Source organism: Grammomys surdaster, unplaced genomic scaffold (genome assembly GCF_004785775.1).
Source record: "Grammomys surdaster isolate TR1022 unplaced genomic scaffold, NIH_TR_1.0 373, whole genome shotgun sequence".
In the NCBI taxonomy this organism is placed as follows: domain Eukaryota; kingdom Metazoa; phylum Chordata; class Mammalia; order Rodentia; family Muridae; genus Grammomys; species Grammomys surdaster.
Window position 1 is genome coordinate 10,259,618 of NW_021604792.1, and position 21,163 is coordinate 10,280,780.

The window sequence follows — 21,163 nt, forward strand, 5'->3', positions numbered from 1 at the left end:
ACCGTGTGCAAGCATTAGTCTGAGCTCCTATCCCCAGGAACCGTGTGAAGCTGCGCATTAGCAGTGTGCATATGTAGTGCCAGCTCCCTCCTACAGCAGGACTGGAGACAGACACAGGAGAAACTACAAAGGCTTGCAGGACTGTTAGTCTGACCTCTACAGAAGCCAACGACAAAAGACCCTACTTTAAACATGGTGGGATGCAAGGGCCCAAGCCTCTGGCTGTCCTCTCTCCTCTACTGTTGTATTTCTATACCCATACTACCACAGTGACACATTACATGCCAGACAAGTTGTTCCACACCTTCAATCCCAGCTTCTGAGTTTGAGGCCAGCCAGCGTTGTCTTCAAAGTGAGTTCCAGACAGCCAGGGCCACCTATACACACACACACACACACACACACACACACCCTGCCTTGAAAAACCAAAAAAAAAAAAAAAGCCGGGCAATGGTGGCGCACACCTTTAATCCCAGCACTTGCGAGGCAGAGGCAGGTGGATTTCTGAGTTTGAGTCAAGCCTAGTCTACAGAATGAGTTCCAGGACAGCCAGGGCTACACAGAGAGACTCAAAGGGGGGGGGGGACTTAAAAAGGAAAGAAGACAGAAAACCAAAGAAAGAAGGAAACCAACCAAACACACATACATTCCCACACAGAGATAATGCATAAGTGACTTTTCTGCCTACCTTTTATTTGGTGTGGTCAGGATGTTAGACTTAGTTTGGTTGGGATGGTGAGTGTGGGCGAGGGAGGGAATGGGGTGAGATGTTGGTGAAGACGGTCATTGCGGCTAAAGCTGAGTAAGGCATGTTGTCTTGCTGTAAGGATGCTGCCTCCAGGATGGGAGTCAGAGCCGAGAATAAGCATCGTGAGATCATCTGTTCTTGATAACCAGACTGTAGGACGAGGGGCAATCAGAAATTAAGGAGATGGTTGGGTTTGATAACTTAGAGGACAGTGTTCAGTGAGGAAAAGTTTAAATATGGCAGGGAGTGGGAAGAGAAACTGCATGTTATTTGATGTTCCTAATCATTGATAGTGATGGCATTAGGTTTTTTTGTAGCCAGTGACTCTGTAAAGGACTCAAAGAAATGATTCATTGTTTTATGGTGCTGGGTAGTCTCTGGCCTCATTTGTGCCCCTAACTACCAAAGCTGTTAGATGAGGCAAATCAAGCTAGGCATATGCATGCAACATGTTGGATTACATGTGTGTGTTCTGTGAGTGTGTAAAGACCCAGATAGGGATACTCTAGGACACCTCAACAGTGCTGTGCATGGGTCATCCTGAGCTGCTTGTTTCTGGGTGTGATTCTTTAATAATAGAAAGAAGCCCCTTTCTAGAAATACTCATTTTTTGAGTTGGATCACAGAAAATACTAGTAAAAACCTTGACCATTCTGTGCCAAAAAGGCAGAAAGTACTCTAAAGATTGTTAGAGACTTGTCAAGAAGCTATAAGCTTGTGTGTAGAGTTCCTGTTAGCCAGTAGTGAATTAATAAATTATGGCTCACTGAATAAAATCAAAACCCGAGAGTCCATACAGGTGTAAATAAATACACGAATCTACTAAACACTTGAGGAATAGGGCTATTTCAGGCTTAGGGGCCTTGCAAAGCACTAACTGGAGACTTTAACCATCCTTCAAAGCATATATCAGCAGTGCTATGATAACACCTTACAGGGTAGGAACAGTAGATTATTCTGCTACTTAGTGGCTTTCTTATCAGAGGTACATGAATTAAATTTAATGTATCCCAAATTTAGGTGCTCAGATCAGAAAACCAAGAATGGTGAAACATCGTAGCTTAAAAGAAAGATAAATAAACTTAATACAGGGTTCTAAGTTGGCTTCCTTTGTGTGTTGAAAACAAAGCGTGGATGTGAACATGATGCCCTCCTTCATTCAGTGTTAAAAATGATTCACAAGGAGGCTAGTGGGCATACTGGTGAATTCCGGAAATGCTCGTTTTCTCTTTTTCTTGAAGAGGTGAAACATGGAGGTGGGTTTTTTGTTGTTTTTGTTTACTGTTTGTTTTTTGAGACTGGATCTCATTATGTAGCCTAGATTGATCTTGGATTCATGGTACTCTCCTGCCTCAGTCTTCTGAGTGCTGGAGTTAGAGACTTGAGCTACCATGCCAGGCAGGGATGAGTAGTTATTTTGTGAGTGAATATATGCGTGTTTGTGTTAGAGGTCCATGGCAGGTGTCTTCCTCTTATCTCTTATTGTTGTTATTATTATTGTTGTTGTTATTTCTATTTTGTGTGTATGTTGCAGTGGGGGGTCAGGCAGGATCTTTTGCCTGTATGTATACATGCTTCCTGGTTCCTTTGGAGATCAGAACAGGACATTAGATCCATGAGAACTGGAGTTAGAAGTCTTGTGGGTGCTGGAAATTGAACTCAGGTGCTGTGGAAGAGCAGCCAGGGCTCTTAACTTCTGAGCCGTCTCCCCAGCCCCTCTACCTTGTTTTTGAGACAGGATCTCTGATTAAAACTGATTAGTCAGTGAGCTGCTAGGAGCAGCCCATCTCTGTCTGCCTCCCAATTTTGGGGTTGCAGATGCATGTCTGGCTTTTTACATGAATGCTAGGAATCCAAATTCAAGCCCTCCAACTTATAAGGCAAGCCCTTTGCTGACTGAGTTTCTCTTCATCATGTGGGTCCCTGGTTTCAGATCCCAGTCACCAGTCTTAGAGGCCTACATCCAGCCTAGGAATTTTAAAGCTGGATGTGGTAGCTACACACGTGTGTAATTCTAACACTTGGTAGACTGAGCCGGAAGGACCACACATTTGAGGCTAGCCAAGGCTCCATTGTAATACTTTGTCTTAGCTCCCCTCCTTTCAAAAACAATATACTTTTAAATGTTACACTTGTCATAAGCAGATGAAAAAGCTTCAAGGAAGAGCTATAGGTGAAGGTATGCTTTTAAGATTAGTCAGGACTGGGTTGAAGCCAGTCCTTAACTCCTGCCAAGCAGACACCTCCCTCAAGTGCCTTTAGGTGTGGGTGACATGAACATGACTTTGAGACCTGTGTACCTTAGTGGGTCAGTGCATCTGAGTTTGAAGCAGTTGAACATGCTCCATAGCTCAGAAATACGATGTTTCCTTTTATTATAAATACGTTATCTTGTCAGCTTTCGGTGCTGGGAAGTAGTTCTTCGCACGTTCTAGGTGAGAGCAAGGCGGGCTGAGCCCTTAAAATAGTCTCTTCAGTATTGAAAGGGTCAGATTTTAATGTGCATAAAGCTAGGTGCCCTGCCCTAAGGAAGAGTAAAGGCTATTGTTGTAGGAATGAGTTTTCATTTCTTTCCTGTCATTCATAAAAATAGCCAGTGAGTAGCAGGCTCAGTTACTGGAGCTTCAGCCTGCTAACAAAGCTCTTGACTCAGATTGGCTTTTTAAAGCCAGTCTTCCGCACGGGACTGTGTGCTATGACCCTTCTGGCCCTGTGTCCTGGCTCATTTCCAGCTGTCATTGCCCTCTAGGCTGGTGAGATCGGAGAGATGAAGGATGGAGTCCCCGAGGGAGCGCAGCTCCAGGTCCATCGGAATCCAACCTACCGCCCGAGGTTCCGCAGGTATGAGTTTGCCATAGCGTTTGAGAGAGATAGTGTGTGAAGGCCCCGTGGGTCTGTTTCATGGCCTTGTTTGTATAAAGATACGGTGGGGAGCAGCCCAGGGCTTCACACACATCTCATTCTCTTTACAGCTAGAGTGTTCTCTAACAGTGCAACTTGAAGTGGCATAAATAAATCTTCTTACTTCTTTTGTTTGCTCTGACACAGAGTCTTACTGTGTGGCCGGCCAAGTCTTGCTTCATATTTATTATGTACCCTTGTCTGGCCTCTAATTTGAACTTCCTCTTGCCTTAGCTCTTGGCCTCCCAAGTCTGGAATTATAGGTGTTTGACACCATATTTGATTTAATGTCTAATTTTAACTAACAAAATAAGCATTCATTGATGTGCATGTCATTGTGTCAGAAATGGAGGGAAATTGAAATACTAAACATTATAATCAAGGTAGTCACTGGGGCTGTTGAAAGCTGCCTGCAGAACACATAGCCCATGAGGAATCCAAGAGTTTAGTAGCTCTGTCAGTTGGCACGTTTCTGGCCTCTGCTGTGGCCACCTAGTCTGTACCTTGGACATTTTAAAAGTCATTTAAAGCTGGAGGCAGGGGCAGGTGGATCTCTGAATTCTATGCCAGCCGGGGCTGAACATAAAGGAGCAACGGTGGAGTGGTTCAGTGGAAAGACATTTACATGAATAAATGGTCACCGAGGCTTACCACGATGTCCTCTGTACACCCTGAGTGTCAGTACCACTGCCATTACTGTCACGGAATGGTGGACCATTTTAATTTGCTTTGTCTCTTGCTATTCCTCATTTGGGATAGACTCCCTTGAGATCCTTTGGGTTGTGGTTTTTGTTAGGTTTCATCCTTGTGTGTGTGCCTCAACACGTATGGGGAGGTCGGAGCACGCGTCTCTCACGGGTTCCTGGGATAGAAACCAAGCCTCAGGTCATGTGTTCGGAGTGCAGGTGCTCTTGCCCACAGAGCCTCTGGAAGCTTCATAATAGAGGCTTTTGTCAGTACCATGTTACCCTCGAGGTGAGGAGAACAAATGGGGTTTCCTGGATGGTGTGTCTTACATGTTTTCCCTCCCCTATCTAAAACACCGGTACCAGAGAATTGTTCCTGAGTTCAGACTTTGGAACATTTCTATGTGTTTTATTGGTTAAACTAGCTTATATCTATCAATAGGTGCTTATTAAAGCAAAAACAAAACAGACTGGGAAAGAATTTGTACCAAGCCTTCCTTACACGGTTGGTTCCAGTTTGCAATATTGGTTAATGACTCCTTGCTATGGAGTCTCACAGTAAGAACCTTGGTCTCTGCCAGATCATCTTATGTGCAGGCAACAGCCTGGGCCATGCTTCCTTCTCCATTTTCCTTGGTGCCTATCCCAGTACCTGGTGTAGGACCTTATGGATTTTACTGTATTGTGTGTCTACTACAAATATGTAAACAAGCAAAAGAGCAAAGAAAGGAGAAATACGAGTTTTCACCAAAACGCGGTCCCATCTGCATTGCATGCACTGGGCTGGTCTGTGGATGACTGAGCAAGTACTTGTTAATTAGTTAATCGTTTGCCTCAATAGTAGACAAACCTCATGCCCTTGAGTACTACTCCCCACCCCACCCTTCAACCCCACCCATCCCACCTTCCCACACATAGCTTTCTTATGTAACTTCTGTTCCCTCCTCTAGGGGACCCGCTCGCCCACGACCTGCCCCTGCTATGGGAGAGGCTGAAGATAAAGAAAATCAGCAAGGGGCCAATGGCCCAAACCAGCCGACTGCCCGCCGTGGATTCCGACGCCCCTACAACTATAGGCGCCGCCCCCGTCCCCTCAACACTGTTTCACAAGATGGCAAAGAGGTAAAGCCAGCCGCCAGGAGGGACACACCCAGATCATCATCCTGAGGAGTTGTGCCATCTTTTTTAAAGTCCTAAAGATGGTCTTTCCCTGTGTGACACTGAACACTTAACCAAGCACAACATTGCTTCCTTAGGCTCCATCTGTAGACAGGATTTTCTCCTGTAACGCGGGCTAAGCGGGTGACTTGAGCTTGTTAAAGAGTCTCTGGAGGAATTAGACTAGCAGGGATTGGGAGCTTAGTATGAAGGACAACAGTTAATAGCAGAGAAGCCGCTGGTGAACAAGGACACAGTAACAGCCATTGCATGCTGTGAACTCTACGGAGCAAGGTGTTTATTGCTCAAGTAGAAGCCACTTAGTCTCTGAGCCACACATGAAAGGGAAAACCCGCACTGTTATTTTTCTTCTTAGTTACCCTTAAACGCTACACAGTCTTCTGAAGGAGTTTGTGTGTGGTTTTGCTCTTTTCAGACCAAGGCAGGTGAAGCACCAACTGAGAACCCCGCTCCAGCCACCGAACAGAGCAGTGCCGAGTGACCTTGGCTCCCAGGCACCTTCACCAGCAGCAGGGTGAGCCTCGTTCCTGTTCTCAGCAGCACACTGGGCCTCCACGGTGCCTGCAGTGGTCTCCATTGTCCCTGGGTGGTTGTGAGAGGGGCCCGGGGATGTTGGGTGTTCAGTATATTCAGGATTGACCCCATACAAGGGTCAATACCTAAGTTAAGGTATAAATATGTAGGCAGGTTTAATGGTTGCTACTTTTTGTTTGTTTGATTGTTTGTTTTTTGTTTTTCGAGACAGGGTTTCTAGCCCTGGTTGTCCTGGAACTCACTCTGTAGACCAGGCTGGCCTTGAACTCAGAAATCCACCTGCCTCTGCCTCCCAAGTGCTGGGATTAGTGGTGTGCCACCACTGCCCGGCAGGTTGCTACTTTTTGTAGGGTGAGTCAGTTCTTTTGAACATGGGATCTGGGGATGGAGCTCAGAAGGCATAAACAACAAACAGCACATTTACCCACTGAGCCAACTTGCTGGCCCAGTTTTATCTATTTATTTAGATAATGCTTTTTAAAAACTTAGTGTACATAAGTTTGTCTGTTGTGGGGATAGGTGCTTATGAGTGCCAGTTCTCACTGAGTCCAGAAGAGTCTATCAGATCCTCTGCACTTAGGAGCCACCTAGTGTTGGTACTGGAAACTAAAAAAGTCCTCTGCACAAGCAGCACACTCTTAACCCACTGAGCTGCCTCTCCCAACCTATTACCTGTTTTTTTATGCACATGTTTGCTGGTGGTGGTTTGTAGCATATATTGCTTTGTAACCCTGACTGACTTGGTGCTCGCCCCTTTAAACTTAAGGCAATCCTATTTTAAGTTTCCCAAGTGCTTGGGTTTACAGGTCTATGCCACAAGCCTAGCTTGACAGTCAGCTTTTGTGTTTGCAGTTAGCAGAGGTTGCTCTTTCCTCCTTGTTCTTTCCCTTGTTACTTGCTGAGACAGGGTCTCACTGAGCCCAGTGGCTATAGACTGACTGGCCAGCAGGGTCCAGGGATCCTCTCTGTCTTCCATGGGGCACCAGGGCTGCAGACAGACCACTGGCTCCAGCTTCCTGTGAATGGAATCTTGTCCTCATTTTTGTGTGGCAGGCATGTATGAGCCATTTCCACAGCAAGGATACTTGGGGAAAACAGTGCTGTTCTGTCACCTCCTTGCCAATGTCATTGTTTTGTTTTGTAAGACAGTCTTTTAGTAGCGAGGAGAGGTGGCATACACTTTATTTCCAGCACTTAAAAGGCAGAGGCAAGTGGATTTCTGTAAGTTCAAGGCCAGCCTAGTCTGCATAACAAGTTTCAGGACAGCCAGAGCTACACAGAGAGGCTCTGTCACAAAGAACAGACAAACAAAAAGACACTCTATGTATTCCAGGCTGTCTGAACTCAGTGATCCACTTTGGTACTAGGATTGCAAGCATGCACCACCAAAGCGGGCTCAGTTTGTTAATTTAAAACTTCCTGACCAGTGCCTACTTTTAATTCCAGGGAAGTGTTACCTGCAGCATAAATGCGAATGGTTTTTCTTTGCCTTTCTTCCAATCAGTGTTACTTGTTTTGTGGCCATGCAGTTTGGTATGAGATCTAGTGGGCCTCTGTAGTTCTGGCCTGCTTGGGATTGAGTAATGTATTCTCTGTCACAGTGATATGTCTGCTGGTCAGGAGAACAAACTAGTGCTGACGAGAGGTGTCATTGTGGTTGAAGTATCTGAGGTGTTCAGATGGGGAATGGAGAAGAGCAGCCCTTTATCTATCTTGCTAAAGATTTTGTCAGTTTTATCTACGTAGATTGAAATTAAGCCAAGGCTGTCAGAGGGTTAGGCTAATAATGACTTTATTCCGTATGTGATTTTGATTTGGGGTTTTCTTTGGGTGGGCTCGGGGCGTACGGTCGAGGGCTCATTCTGTAGGCTCCATGTGGCCAACAACTCACTGAAGGTTTGAATTTTGGCCTGAGTGTTTGAATTACAGGCCTGTGCTTGAGCCACCTGGTCCATTCCCTGGATTTTACCGATCACCCTTGTAACTCGTTTTTACGTATTTCTTTCTTTCTACATTTATAAAACCCACTCTGCCAATGCCGTTTTTGGAAAGTGCAGTTTTGGGTTTATAATGAGCTTCCCCAGTGCTGTGCTGTGGGATTGGAGTTGGCTGTCCGTGAGGGCACACTGCTGTGCGGGGTAGCAGCATTCCTTGTCTCTCTAGGCAGAATGGACAGTCCCCTTCAAGACCTACATTAACCCATTCATCTGTGTGGAGAATTAGGCTAATAGCCAGCAAGCCCTAACAGTCCCCTGTTCTACTTTTTACAACACTGGGTTACGGTGATCATCCTCATACAGGCTTTTACACGTATGTCTGTATACTGACTCTTCTACTTTGTAGAAATATTTCATTAAAAAGTAAGCATTTTTGTCCCATTATGCCTCTGCAAGACATCATATACCTGATTTAGAGCCTTGTAAATAATTTTGAATTGTATGGAAATAATTTTTGCCTGTTTGTCCTAACTTTTGGTCATTGTATATCATTCTTAAAATCTGATTTAAACTTCTTTTAGGTGACCTTAAGAAGTAATGACCATTCAAAAAACAAGGCAAAAAAGCACACCCATGACCTTACCAACACCAAAGAAACATCTAAGCAATAAAATGGAAGACTAACCAAGATTTGGACATTAGAATGTTTACTGCTATTCTCTACGAAACTAACAACTGCAAAGCAAACGAGCCAGCAAGTGTCCACCAAGCTGTGTCCCGGGAACCTGCACAGGCTCAGGAGAGCAGCCTCCCCAGTTTCAGCAACCTAGTGCTTTATATTTTTTTCCTGGTTTTTACTGTTTTGGTAATATGAATTAAAAGAAGAAATATTAATACCACATGGGGATTGACCCAACCAAAGAAATCTGAAATATATAGTAAATCCTATTTTTCCTTTGTTGTTCATTTTGGATGCTGGTGCTAAACTTCCAAGTGTCATGATTTAAGAAGAAATTTTATGCCCTTATTTATTCCTAGGATGAGGGGAGAACATTTTTGCTTTCTTACGTAGCTCTCTCTGAAATGTGCAGTAACAAGTTCCTCAAAAATAAAATTTTTACCTTCAAAGGAAAAGCTGTGTAACTGGTGTGTATTTCCCCTTTCCCCTCTTCCTCCGCCTCATGTGGATGTTGGTGCCACAGGAGTGCCTGGTGCACTGAGAGGCCCAAAGAGGGTGTTGGGAAGTTCCGGGTGGCTGTGAGCTGCTGTGTGGGTATTGGGAATCAAGCTAGTCTTTTAGAAGAGCAGCAGCCTGTACTTTTCCCCACCATCTCCCCAGACCTGTTAAATGCTGAGCCAAGCACAGATGAGTTAGGGTTTTGTATGTTTTGTTGTGAGTTTGAGATCATAGGAACCGGATGGGTGCCATTGAAATGTGCAACCCAGAGATAAATTTATTTCTGGTAGGTGTGAGGTGTCACAGGCTGAATTTCCAGACCAGTCATGAGAGCAACAGTTGGATGACCTTGAGGTGACCAGTTTCAGATCCACTGTTGGTTTTCTGGGGACTTATGAAGTACTCTTAACTTTATGCCTGAGGTTTTGAGATCAAATTGCTATGTCTCATGTACACAGCTCTCTCTGGCCGTTCATTCAAGGGATATCTCTCAACACCTTGAACCATAATCCCTGTATGCTCATAGCCTTCACTAAAGTGGAATGATGTCTCAGCCCCTGTCTTGTCATACCTAGGTTGCCTGCAGACAAGGTAAATGTCCTGTAAATAGTTTACAGCTGTTTTAGCAGGATAAGAGGTGGTAGCTATAATGGGTCAAAAAGGCAGGCGGGTTTCTACACAGTTCTCCATCCTGAACTCCATTGTTCACCTCAGTGTGTTCTCTAGTCCTCATCGGCAGAGAAGGCTCTGCTTCCCAGGAAACCATGTTCCACACATCCAAGTAGGTAGTTTGGTCCACAAAATGGTGTGGAAGGAGATATATGTCTCCCTGCTGGTTTAGAGCAGGCTAGCTGCTGACTAGGATTGACAAGCTGTCCCTGGAACAATTACTTCTCTGGGCTCAGTAAAACAGATGAGTAATTATGTAATCAGGATGATGTTTGAGTAGTGTGTGTAGTACTTATGGATAGGACATAAGACTGCTCTTTTGTTTTTCAGAAAGCATACTTTACATTCACTCTCAGTTATTTTCTCTTTTTCCTGCTCATTTCCTTCCTCTCTACATTCTTTTGTGCGTGTGAGTGTGTGTGTGATATTCTGAGTTTCATTTGAGTATTATGGTTGGTCTCCAGAATCCTAGCAACTTGTCAGTGATTATGAGACTGAGGAAATTCTCTTTCTCCCCCAACAACTGCTTATGCATCCTCTGAACATTAACAGGCCTTATCTTTGGCCAGATATTATCAAAAAGATAACTTCTTTGTTAACATTTATTTGTAAGCTTGTGTGTGGGTGCTGACACATGTGAAAGTTAAAAGGATTGCTTCCCTTTGATATAGTTTAAGGTGGAGTGGGAAGAAAGATAAAAACTGGAAAGAACTAGAGGTGTTATCTCAGGGCTGTAATCCTAGCTGTTGGGAAGTAGAAAGTAGATTAAAGAGGTCAAGGCCAACCTCAGCTACTAGTGAGACGCAGGTCTCTTTCATAAAGGCAAAACAAAGGCCAGCTGTTGGTGTCTAGAATAAAGCTTAATAAAGAACAAGTGGCAGAAAGTGAGAAGTGGATTGTCTACACTACATGACACACCTGATCCAGAGGCCAGCATTGAAACCCAAACTGCTAATTCTTCATCTGCAGGCAGCTTTAGAAAGCAATGTGCTTCTCCTCTCCAAGGCAAAGCCCCCACCCCATTATAAGATGTTCATTCACCTACATGTACAGAACAAGTCCTCCAGTGTGTGACTCACTTCTAGAGCCCAGAAACATTGACTTTAAAAGTGATCTGTGAAAAAGTTAAGCAAAATTGACATAAAAGGAAAAAATGCACATCTTAATTACCACTAAGAGGATAACCAGAAGGAAATGAAAACACGAGAAGACAAAGAGACCTTGTTTCCATTTTCACCATAAGAAAATGGAAGATCTGGTTGCTATGGAGGAAAGTTTTAACTCCCAAGCGTGGTGAGAGATGGGTTTCTTACACTGATAAACTGATGGTATTGCCTTAAGAAACCCTGAGACAATCATGCTATTGAAGAACTCAGGAAAGCTCTCCAGTTCCATCCACATCTCTGGAGCATGAGGATGAGAGTGGTGTCTTTCCTCCAACTGAAGATTTATTAACAGGTGAGAAGATGATATGTCTGGGGTATGGCCAATGCAAGGTCCTAATAAATTCTGAATTCTCAAAGAAGGTGAATGCATGTTTAGAACAAGAAAATGACAACAAAGAAGTAACTGTCTAAAAAGACACTTTTGGTCTGTCCGGGACCAAAAGTACTGGACAGAAACAGAAAGGCATGGAAGGTTGGTGAGCATGTGGATGTTAAAGAAGGTAATGGAATACACAGAAAAGGCGGAGAGATGCCTCAGTGAATAACCCAGATGTCCCTCAAACTGAAGAATGGATACAGAAAATGGTTCATTTACACAATGGAATACTATTAAGCTATTAAAAACGAGGACATCATGAAGTTTTCAGGCAAATGGACGGAACTAGAAAATATCCTGAGTGAGGTTACCCAGATCCAAAATGACATTCATGGTAGGTACTCACTAATAAGTGGATATTAGCTAAAAAATACAAAAAACCCATGATACAATCACAGACCATATGAAGTTTAAGAAGGAAGGCCCAAATGTGGAAACTTCAATCTCACTTAGAAAGCGGAACAGAGTGGGAGAGGGACCTGGGAGAGAGTGTGGAGGGGGATGGGGAAAAGAGGGCAGGATCAGGTATAGGAGGGAGATAGGAGAGAAACCCAAAGGGCCAGGAGAATGAATGAAAATATGCAACTGTGGGGTGTGGGGGATGGGGAACCTCTAGGAAGTCCTGGAGACCTGGGATGTGAGAGGCTCCCAGGACTCAATGAGGATGATCTTTGCTGAAATGCCAAACAGTGGGGATGGGGCCACCCACTACCTTCAGAAAATTTGACCCAGAATTGTTTCTGCCTAAAAGAAATGCAGAGACAAAAATGGAGCAGAGACTGAAGGAAAAGCCATCCAATGATTGGCCCTACTTCAGATTCACCCCGTGGGCGGGCACCAAACCCTGACACCATCACTGATGCCGTACTGTGCTTACAGACAGGAGCCTAGCATGGCTGTCCTCTGAGAAGATCTACCAGCGGCTGATTGAGACAGAGGCAGATACTTACACCTAACTATTGGACTGAGGTCAGGGACTCCTATGGAAGAATTAAGGGAAGGATTGAAGAACTGAAGAGGATGGCAACATCATAGGAAGACTAACAGTATCAACTAACCTGGACTCCTAGGAGCTCCCAGAGACTAAGCCACCAACCAAAGGACATGGTGTCTTTTGCCAAATACATGAGCTAGTCTGTCCCCTGCCACCCCAGCTCATATGTAGTCTTGTCTGGCCACAGTGGGAGAGGATGCACCTAATCCTGTTGAGACTTGATGCCCCAGGGAAAGGGGATGCTGGAGTGAGGGATGATGTGGAGGTGGATGGATGAGGGAAGGGGAACCAGGAAGGGGGGGGCAGATACCAGTTGGAATGTAAATAAATACAATAATTTAGTAATAATAATTTAAAAAATGCAAAACCCATACCTCACTGCATTTCCTACCAGGTCCAATCAGGGCCAAGCATATATCCTGACATACAGTCTCCTGCCTGCGTGTTTCCTGCTTACATCCAATCAAGCACACTAGGTGCAAACAAACTTGATTAGGAGAATGAAATCATGTGACTTGTTATTTCCCAAGAACTACAACTCCCAACATTCCAGTAAGTGGGGCTTACAGTTAATTTCGGCTCTTACTAAGAATTCTGGCTGCTCTTGCAGAGGACCCTGCTTGATTTCCAGCATGTACATAACAGATTACAGCTATCTGTAACTTCACTCCCAGGGGATCTGATATACTCATCTGGCCTCTGTTCACATGATATGCAGATATATATGCAGGCAAAATGCTTATATGCATACCATAAATCTAAAAAATATTTTTAAACAAGAATACATAGAAAAAGTGATTCAAAAGGAAGATGTGTGTGTGTGTGTGTGTGTGTGTGTGTGTGTGTGTGTGTATGTGTATGCCAGTCCAGAGGATGAATAAATTCTTAAAATAAGGACCTACCAAGGAGAAAACTAATAATAATCTGAACAAATTTGTCAAAGAATTACTACTCAGCTTTGAAAACACTGATATCAACCTAGGTGCCACTTCCTTAATAAAATAAAAACATCCCAGGTGTTGTTGAGACTTTTTATTAAATGTGTGTGCAAGCACTTGTAGTTGTGAAGGCCAGAAGAGGGCGCTGGAAGCCCAGGAAATGGATTTACAGGCAGTTGTGATCCTTTAATATATCCCTGTATGTCACTGTAAGTGAAAGTTTGTAGTGGCTACTCATTCTACTCATGTTGCTTCTATTTAAAAAAAAGTGTGTATTTAAGCCACGATACCATGGTGCCAGGTCCATTACGGCAAGCATCCCTGAAATCAGAAGTAACGTATACTCAGAATGACGAAGAATGCCTGAAGACATTTTCGACATTGAAATTTTCTGGCCCTTTGTTCCCCACTTACCTCTTCAGAGTCTTTTTCTGATTAAGTCTCCTTTTTAGATGACATACTTGCTTTGCTGGTACCATGCACAATTTGGAATCATTTGTATCATTTCCAACAAGTAGCAACTAGTGAATATCAGAATATTAGACCAGTGAGTTTTTTTTTTCTATCAGTTCTAACACTTTTTATGGATGTGACTGTTGTTGGGAAGTTGTGACTCTTAAATACAAGTGTATCTTTGGCTATGAGATGCCTAGATTAAACATTACTTGGGAGTATGTATAGTACCAAATTTATGTATTTATATATTTGTTTATTCATTTATTCATTGGTTGGTTTTGTTATTGTTTGGTGGATTTTGCTTGTTTTGAAGAAGTCTCGTGTAGTCAGCCTGATCTCAACCTTGTTACATAGCCAAGATTAATCTTGAATTCTCTTTTTTTTTAAAGGGAGAGTTGAGAAAGGGTCCTTCTATTTTGTAACTGTCTATGTAGACCCCCCTGACCTTAATACAGACATCTACCTTCCTCTGCCTCCGGGTGCTGGGATTAGAGGTGTGTCCCACTATGTCCAGTTAGCCTTGAATGCTTGATCTTCCTACATTAACCTCCCATGTACTAGGAATGTAGGCATACTCCGATTGTTGGGGTTTGATTGTTAAAATATCACCTTTATTGAAAAGCTATTCACTTTTTTCAAAACTGTTCGCTGGCACGGTATACTCTTCTCAGGAATGATAGCAGCAAAAGTACAGGGTTGTCATATAAATGAAAAAAAAAACCATAATTCAAGTGTTAAAACTAAATAATTGGCACACAATAGCAGGAGGCTTCTCTGTAGTATGAGTTAATACTACATACACTATCTTCATTTCAGGGTACACTATATTTATTACTCTAATTTTATAAAGTAAACAACGCTGACAGCAAAGACTCACTCATTCATACACACACACACACACACACACACACACACACACTGTCTACCACAGTGGTTAATACAGTTTGCTGTCATAAGTACCAGAGTCAGAACCCGAGCATCCATGTTTGGCAGCTCACAACTTACTGTAACTCCAGTTCCAAGGGATCTGATACCTTCTGGCTTCCAGAGGCACCTGCACACATATGTGCTGACACCCCTAAACTAAGTAAAAGGGGGTCTTCCAGATGGTTAATCACTTCACTTCATGCAAGGGCCATTCTTTTCTCAGGATGCTTTTCCTTCCATACATGACACAGACACTGCAACTGCCAGTGTGCTATTGTCAGTTTAATCTACGAAATTTTGAGATTTTTAATGAAACCCGACTATCTTATTGAAGGTTTTATTGCTATGAAGAGACACCAGGACCACAGCAACTCTTATAAAGGAAAACATTTAACTGGGGCTGGCTTACAGTCTCTCAGACTTTAGTCCATTATCATCAGAGAGGAAAACAGCCATGTGTAGGCAGACATGGTCCTGGAGGAGCTGGGAGTTCTACAACTTGATCCACAGACAACACAAAGAGAATGTGTGCCAGACTGTGTCACACTGGATGTGGCTTGAGGATAGGCGACCTCAAAGCCTGCCCTCACAGTGACACACTTCCTCCAACATGGCCACACCTCCTAATACTGCCACTTCCTATTGGTCAAACATTCAAACACAAGTCTATGGGGTCCATTCCTATTCAAACCACCAAGCTTACTTTCATATATTCCTCCCCTTCTCTCTTCCCCCTTCTTTTCTTTTCTCTTTCTTTTCTTTTTTCTTTTCTCTTTCTTCTCTTCCTTGATGGATGGGGATTGAATTCCAGAATAAGTCATGCTAGGTAAATCTTTGGATCATCTTCCCAGCTTACATATAGCTCACTAAATAATCCAAAGATCAGGCACTAGTGAAATGCTATATTTTATCTTTATTGTAGCCTATCCTATTTCCCTTTTACTAATAAGGAAAATATGCCTCTGAAACACTCCTAGGAAGGATGTCCTTAGGGTGATTAATGCCTGCTGCTGTCTTAATGTGGGGCCATGGAGATGGAGAGGAGCAGGCCTGGAAGAGTGGGGCTGAGGCATGTCTAAATCCTGGAATTCTCATCCTGAGGTGGGTAGGGGCAGGATCACTCCACTGCCCCCTTTGTCCCAGGCCTCTATGTCCTGGCAAATGTGTGCACCCACCCTTGACTCACCAGAGGATGTCGAATAGCCAGTAGCTAGGTTAAATTTCCTTTTCCCTTATAAAGTCTTACCCAGCAGCACCTGGAATTTCTGCTCATGCAAATGAGGCATCCCTAGTACCCCGGCCCCAGCCAATGATGTACGCTGATCCCAAGAGCCCCGACTCATCCCACAAAGGTTCCATTAGCCTTTAGCTCTCCCAGTAAACTGAAGCAGTTCTCTGAAGCTGTTCCTCCGGTCTGTATTTTCTTTGTAGGTCTGTAGTTCTTGGTCACAACTGACCAAGATCCTGCTGTACCCACCCAACCGGGCTAAGCTTCCCTCCCTCCAGCCCAGCTCACTGTTCAATGGGCCTGGCTACCTGGAAGGGAGAAGCTGATTCTGGACAGCATCTGAACAACCTTAAATTCCAGTAGCTTAGTACAAGACATTTTTTTTCTTGCTACTGTGTTCGTGTGTGTGTGTGTGTGTGTGTGTGTGTGCGTGCGCACGTGCTTTCTTCCCAGTGGCTACTCAGGGATCAAGTTGTGGCACTGTCTCCTTTAAAATGTGGTTTCTGTCTTAGTTGCTATCTAGCCAGTACATAGCCATTTTTCTTCAGATAAGGAATACAAAAACCTGTTGCTAATGATATATAAGTAAGTGCTACTTACAGCATCATCATGGGGCTGGGAGAATTATGTAAATGCATACAAACAAACAAACAAACAACAAACCCAAAACCTAGCTTAGATAAGCTGATTCGAACAGCCTCTACCACAATTCCAAGGCACAAACTGCAACGAGAAGGCCTAACTTCAAACATGCTGTTACTGCTTTCTACATCCTCCTTCCCATCCATGCTGCCTAGTTAGTACATGAAGGTGAGCAGCCTGTAGTAAGGGCACAGCCGCGGGGACACGGGATCTGAGCTCAGGCTTATTTCTTCATAAATTATATGATTCTTACTTCATGAAGGATTTCCTAATGTTGTGTTTATAGAAATGACATATAACGAGTAGCATTCTAGTAAGGTAAATTTTAGAATTTCCCAGGGATTATTGAATCATATATATATATATGATTATTGAATCATATATATGTATATTCACACACATATATATTCACACACACATATATATTCACATATATATATATTCACACACACACACATATATATACATATATATATTCACACACATATTTCAACATATAGGTATGTGTGTGGCACAAATATATATGACACTAGAAAATAGAATAAGTGAAAAACTGATAAGATGATGAGGTGAAAGGAAAAATATGCTGAAGTCAAAACTGGTATGAAGCAATAAAACACACTATTTGAAATATGAAACATTGTAACTAAGAATTCAGTGAGATATACAACAGATGTACTTTTAAGTTAGAAACATTGTATTAAAGAGAGAAAATCAATTGCCTCAAAACCTCATACAACTGCACTTTATGCTTACTCCAGAAGAGAATATAAACCAGAGATTTCTGACATTATCTATCCTTCACACAAATAGGTACTGTGTGACTAGTATGTGCTATCCATTGTTTTAGGTTCTGGGGATATATCTCTGAGCAAGACAAAACTGTTACAGAGTTAGGGAACAGCGAGGATAAATAACAAAGAATTGTTCGTATGTCTGGGAGTTGTGAGTACTGAAAGAGGAGCCTGGTAAGAGTGATGGATGTATCAAGATGGGGTAGTATGGATGGTCAGGAAAGACATCACTGCAAAAATGACATCTGAGCCAAGACCACAGAAGTGAGGGGGTTCAGTATGCAGACCCCCATCCCCAGTGCTCCAGGAGCAGCAAACCACATAAGGCACTTGTCTGGAAATGTTTAAGTTCTTTAGAAAATTGTTCTTTCACAATTTCAGATGAACATTGGGTGTTATGATTGTACCCCAACTATCTCTTATCTTCTTCTATTTCTTCTTCCCAATAAGTTCTGATCTTCTGTTATTATGTCTCTTGGTGTGTGTATGTGCCAGGGGCAAGGACTTTCAGAAGGTGATGAGGGGTGATTTACAGGAGTGTTGGCACCTTAACTAGTGGTTATACTGGTGAAAAAAAAAGGTCCCCTGCTCTTCCAGAAACTGTTCATTGCCTATAGCTTCTCAGAAGTGGCTGGGACCTGGTAATCCCTTTCTCCAGTCCATGGTGGAATGTTGATGGCTTATACACTCACAGCTTCTGTGTGTTCTAGAGAAAAAGACGTTACTCTGAGCTTCTGATGCTCCTGGCTCCATCTCCCAAGGGCTGGCATTACAAGTGTGTGCCACCCCCCCACACACACACACACTCATGTTACTGATTTCCCTTGTTATTTACTTCTTTGGTGCTTGGCTCCATTTCTATGAGAATTTTAGGGACATTAGTAGGTTAATTACTTGAGATATTTCTGAATCTTTTTTTTTCCCCCGAGACAGTGTTTCCCTGTGTAGCCCTGGCTGTCATGGAACTCATTCGTAGACCAGGCTGGCCTCAAACTCAGAAATCCTCCTGCCTCTGCCTCCCAAGTGCTGGGATTAAAGGTGTGCGCCACCACTGCCTGTCTCTCTGATTCTTTTTTCATGCAAACATCCACAGATGTAAAAGCTTCTCTTAGAAATCCTTTTCTACCCCAAGGTTCTTGTAAGTTGTGCTTTCATTTTCATTTGATTCTAGAAATTTTACATTTTCATCCTGTTCTTTTGTTTTGTTTTTCATGACCCATTGGTCATTTAAGAATGTGGTGCTCAGTCTGCACATATTTATAAAGTGTTTGTACTTTTGCTTCTTGTTGACATTTCTCATGTTTGTTCACTATGCTTTGATAAGGTACATGAATTATTTTGATTCTTTTTAAACATTTTAGTTTAAAAACATTTTTAATTACATTTATTTATTTTCTTATTTATGTAAGTGTGTATGTGTGTGTGTGAGAGAGACCAAGAAAATGTGTGTGTGTGTGTGTGTGTGTGTGTGTATGTGTGTGTGCATGCAGGGTATGCATGTGTGTTGGGCCCATTTCGGCCCTGGTTTGGACCTTGTGGACAAACCTGAGCTTGGCTTGGGTTTCTGAGCCTTCTGGGAGAGCCTAAGCCTGACTTGAGTTTTGAGACTGTTTCAGTCACTTCCATAAGGGGTGACTCGGCAAGACCAGTTTGGCCCTGCCTTTAACCCACCATTGGCCCGGTCAGTCACCCCATACCCTTTGTCACCCTTCCCTGCCCCCATGTCATCTCACCCCACCAAAATTCCTCCTCCCTCTGCTCCGAGTTTATATAAATGGGAGGTTGAGTTCCTGCTTCACAAGACTCCTGGCCTGGTGTGTTTCTTTCCTGCTCATCCCTGGAGAGACCTGGTGGGACCGGGACCTCTCTCTTCTCACCTGGACTTGCTGGCAAGGAGAGGACAGACTGGTGCCCGTGTGAAGAACTTCTCCCCCCTCCTCTTGATCGCTGATGGTCCAATCGGTCTTTGGATGCGTGTACTCCCATGTTATGGGACAGTCTGCAGCTAACCCTGATCCCACCCTAGAATCCCCGTATTCTTCTCCTGATCCCTTTGGGGAGGCTCGTTGGTTAAGCCTCCCCCTCCAAAGCCAGTTGCTCCCAATCCGATCCTCCAACTAATCCGTTCCATGCACCTCCTCCTTCCGTGCCCTCAAACTCTGCTGCCTTATTCCAGCAGAGGTCCTAACTCAAGAGAAACCACTCACCTCTACACCATTAACTCCCCTGGCCGGGGAGGGGTGTGAGGGGGGGTCCCTCACCATTGGAGCTCTGAAGAGTTACCTTCCACACCAGTGAAAAAGAAGGAAATGGCCAAGGAGCCTCCTTCTGCCTCAGAGGCATCCAAACCAATACTGAAACCAAAGCATAGTCCTTGTGGACCATGCCCAGGGAACCTCTTTATCCCTCTTTGGACCCCTTTGACAATGCCCCTTGGCCAGCCTCCAAGCAGGTGATCAAACTGGCCTCCCCAGACCCTTTAAACAATCCTTCTCAGAGTCCCTCTGCACCTTACAATAGGGAGGAGCTTGACACTCAGTACACCAACAGCCTTTACCCAGTGAATGTCAACCCTAGCAGTAATCAGCCAGCTGCATGGTACCCTTGGGAACCCCAAGATCTCAAACAAGGCAGTGACTTAAGAAGGCAGTGACTGAGGATGGATCAAACTGTCCCTGGGCTGAGACTATCCTTGAGAGCCTGGTGCACCACACATACATCGCCCGAGACTGGAAGGATTTGGCTAAGGCCGTCCTCACAGAGCCTACCTAAGATGGACCACCTACTTTCAAGAAGAATTTTGAGTTCGGTGAAGTGGAACCAAAGTGCTCAGACCCCAATCCCCATCACTGCTGGCATGCTTGCTGGCACAGCCGATTAGTATTCTACTGACATTGAACAAGTAGCCATTCTCCCTACACTCTGAAGATAGTGAGATGTTTGCCTTTTCTATTCCTTCTGTTAATTTTGGCGGGCCTGTTTCTAGGTTTGAGTGGTCCAAGACATGGCCAATAGCTCTCCCCCCACGTGTCAATATTATATGTTTAATATTTTTTCATCCTTTTTATACGATTCCAATATATTATTTTACATTTATATGGATGATATTATTTTGGGTGCCCCCAGCTTTTCAGGTTTCCAGGAGCTTACTGATAAGTGTCTCTCCATCCTTAAATATAATAATTTTTGGGTCGCTCCTGAAAAGGTTCAAAAGATGCCGCAGTTTAAGATCCTGAGCTCCATGCTGTCCTTGGATGCTGTGTCCCCTGTTAAGCTTCAGCTTCAAATTCAAGATTCCTATACTCTCCCACAGTTACAAAAGCTTTTGGGAGAAGTTAATTGGATGAGGTCTTGGATCTCCATTGCCACGGAAGATCTAACACCATTATTTGCCCTCCTTAAGGGAAATGACCTCTCCACCCCTACAGTGCTGACTTCTGACCATATCTAGCTGTTGAACAAGATTCAACAGGCCATTGATTCAGCTACCCTTAAATGATATGATCTCAATCTACCCCTTATTTTATATATTTTCCCTGAAGAAACATTGTGCACCGCACTACTTTATCAAAAGGACAAACCTGTCCAATGGATCCACCTTTCAGTGGGAGGGGCCCCTTGAGTTTATTCTATGGCTAACCAGCTGGGCAATTGCATTGTTAAGGGGAGAGATCCTTCCATTAGACTCTTTGGGAAAGAGCCTTCTGCCCACATTACCCCATTTAAAAATACAGATTTCCTTTGGTTACAGAGAAATAGTAGCCTAGTTGCTCTAGCTCTAGAGAGCTTTCCCACTAAAATGGATTGCGGC

General features: G+C 43.7%; 1 protein-coding gene across 1 annotated transcript in view; it reads left to right on the plus strand.

Moving 5' to 3' along the window:
- Window positions 1–9,119, plus strand: part of Ybx3 (Y-box binding protein 3) — a 24,055-nt gene extending 14,936 nt beyond the window's left edge. The window contains exons 8-11 of the mRNA XM_028780926.1: window positions 3,498–3,589; window positions 5,286–5,457; window positions 5,930–6,028; window positions 8,567–9,119. Coding sequence (XP_028636759.1) covers window positions 3,498–3,589; window positions 5,286–5,457; window positions 5,930–5,995 — 330 coding nt within the window. The 3' untranslated portion in view covers window positions 5,996–6,028; window positions 8,567–9,119. The remainder of the gene's footprint in view (window positions 1–3,497; window positions 3,590–5,285; window positions 5,458–5,929; window positions 6,029–8,566) is intronic.
- Window positions 9,120–21,163: the final 12,044 nt, after the last annotated feature.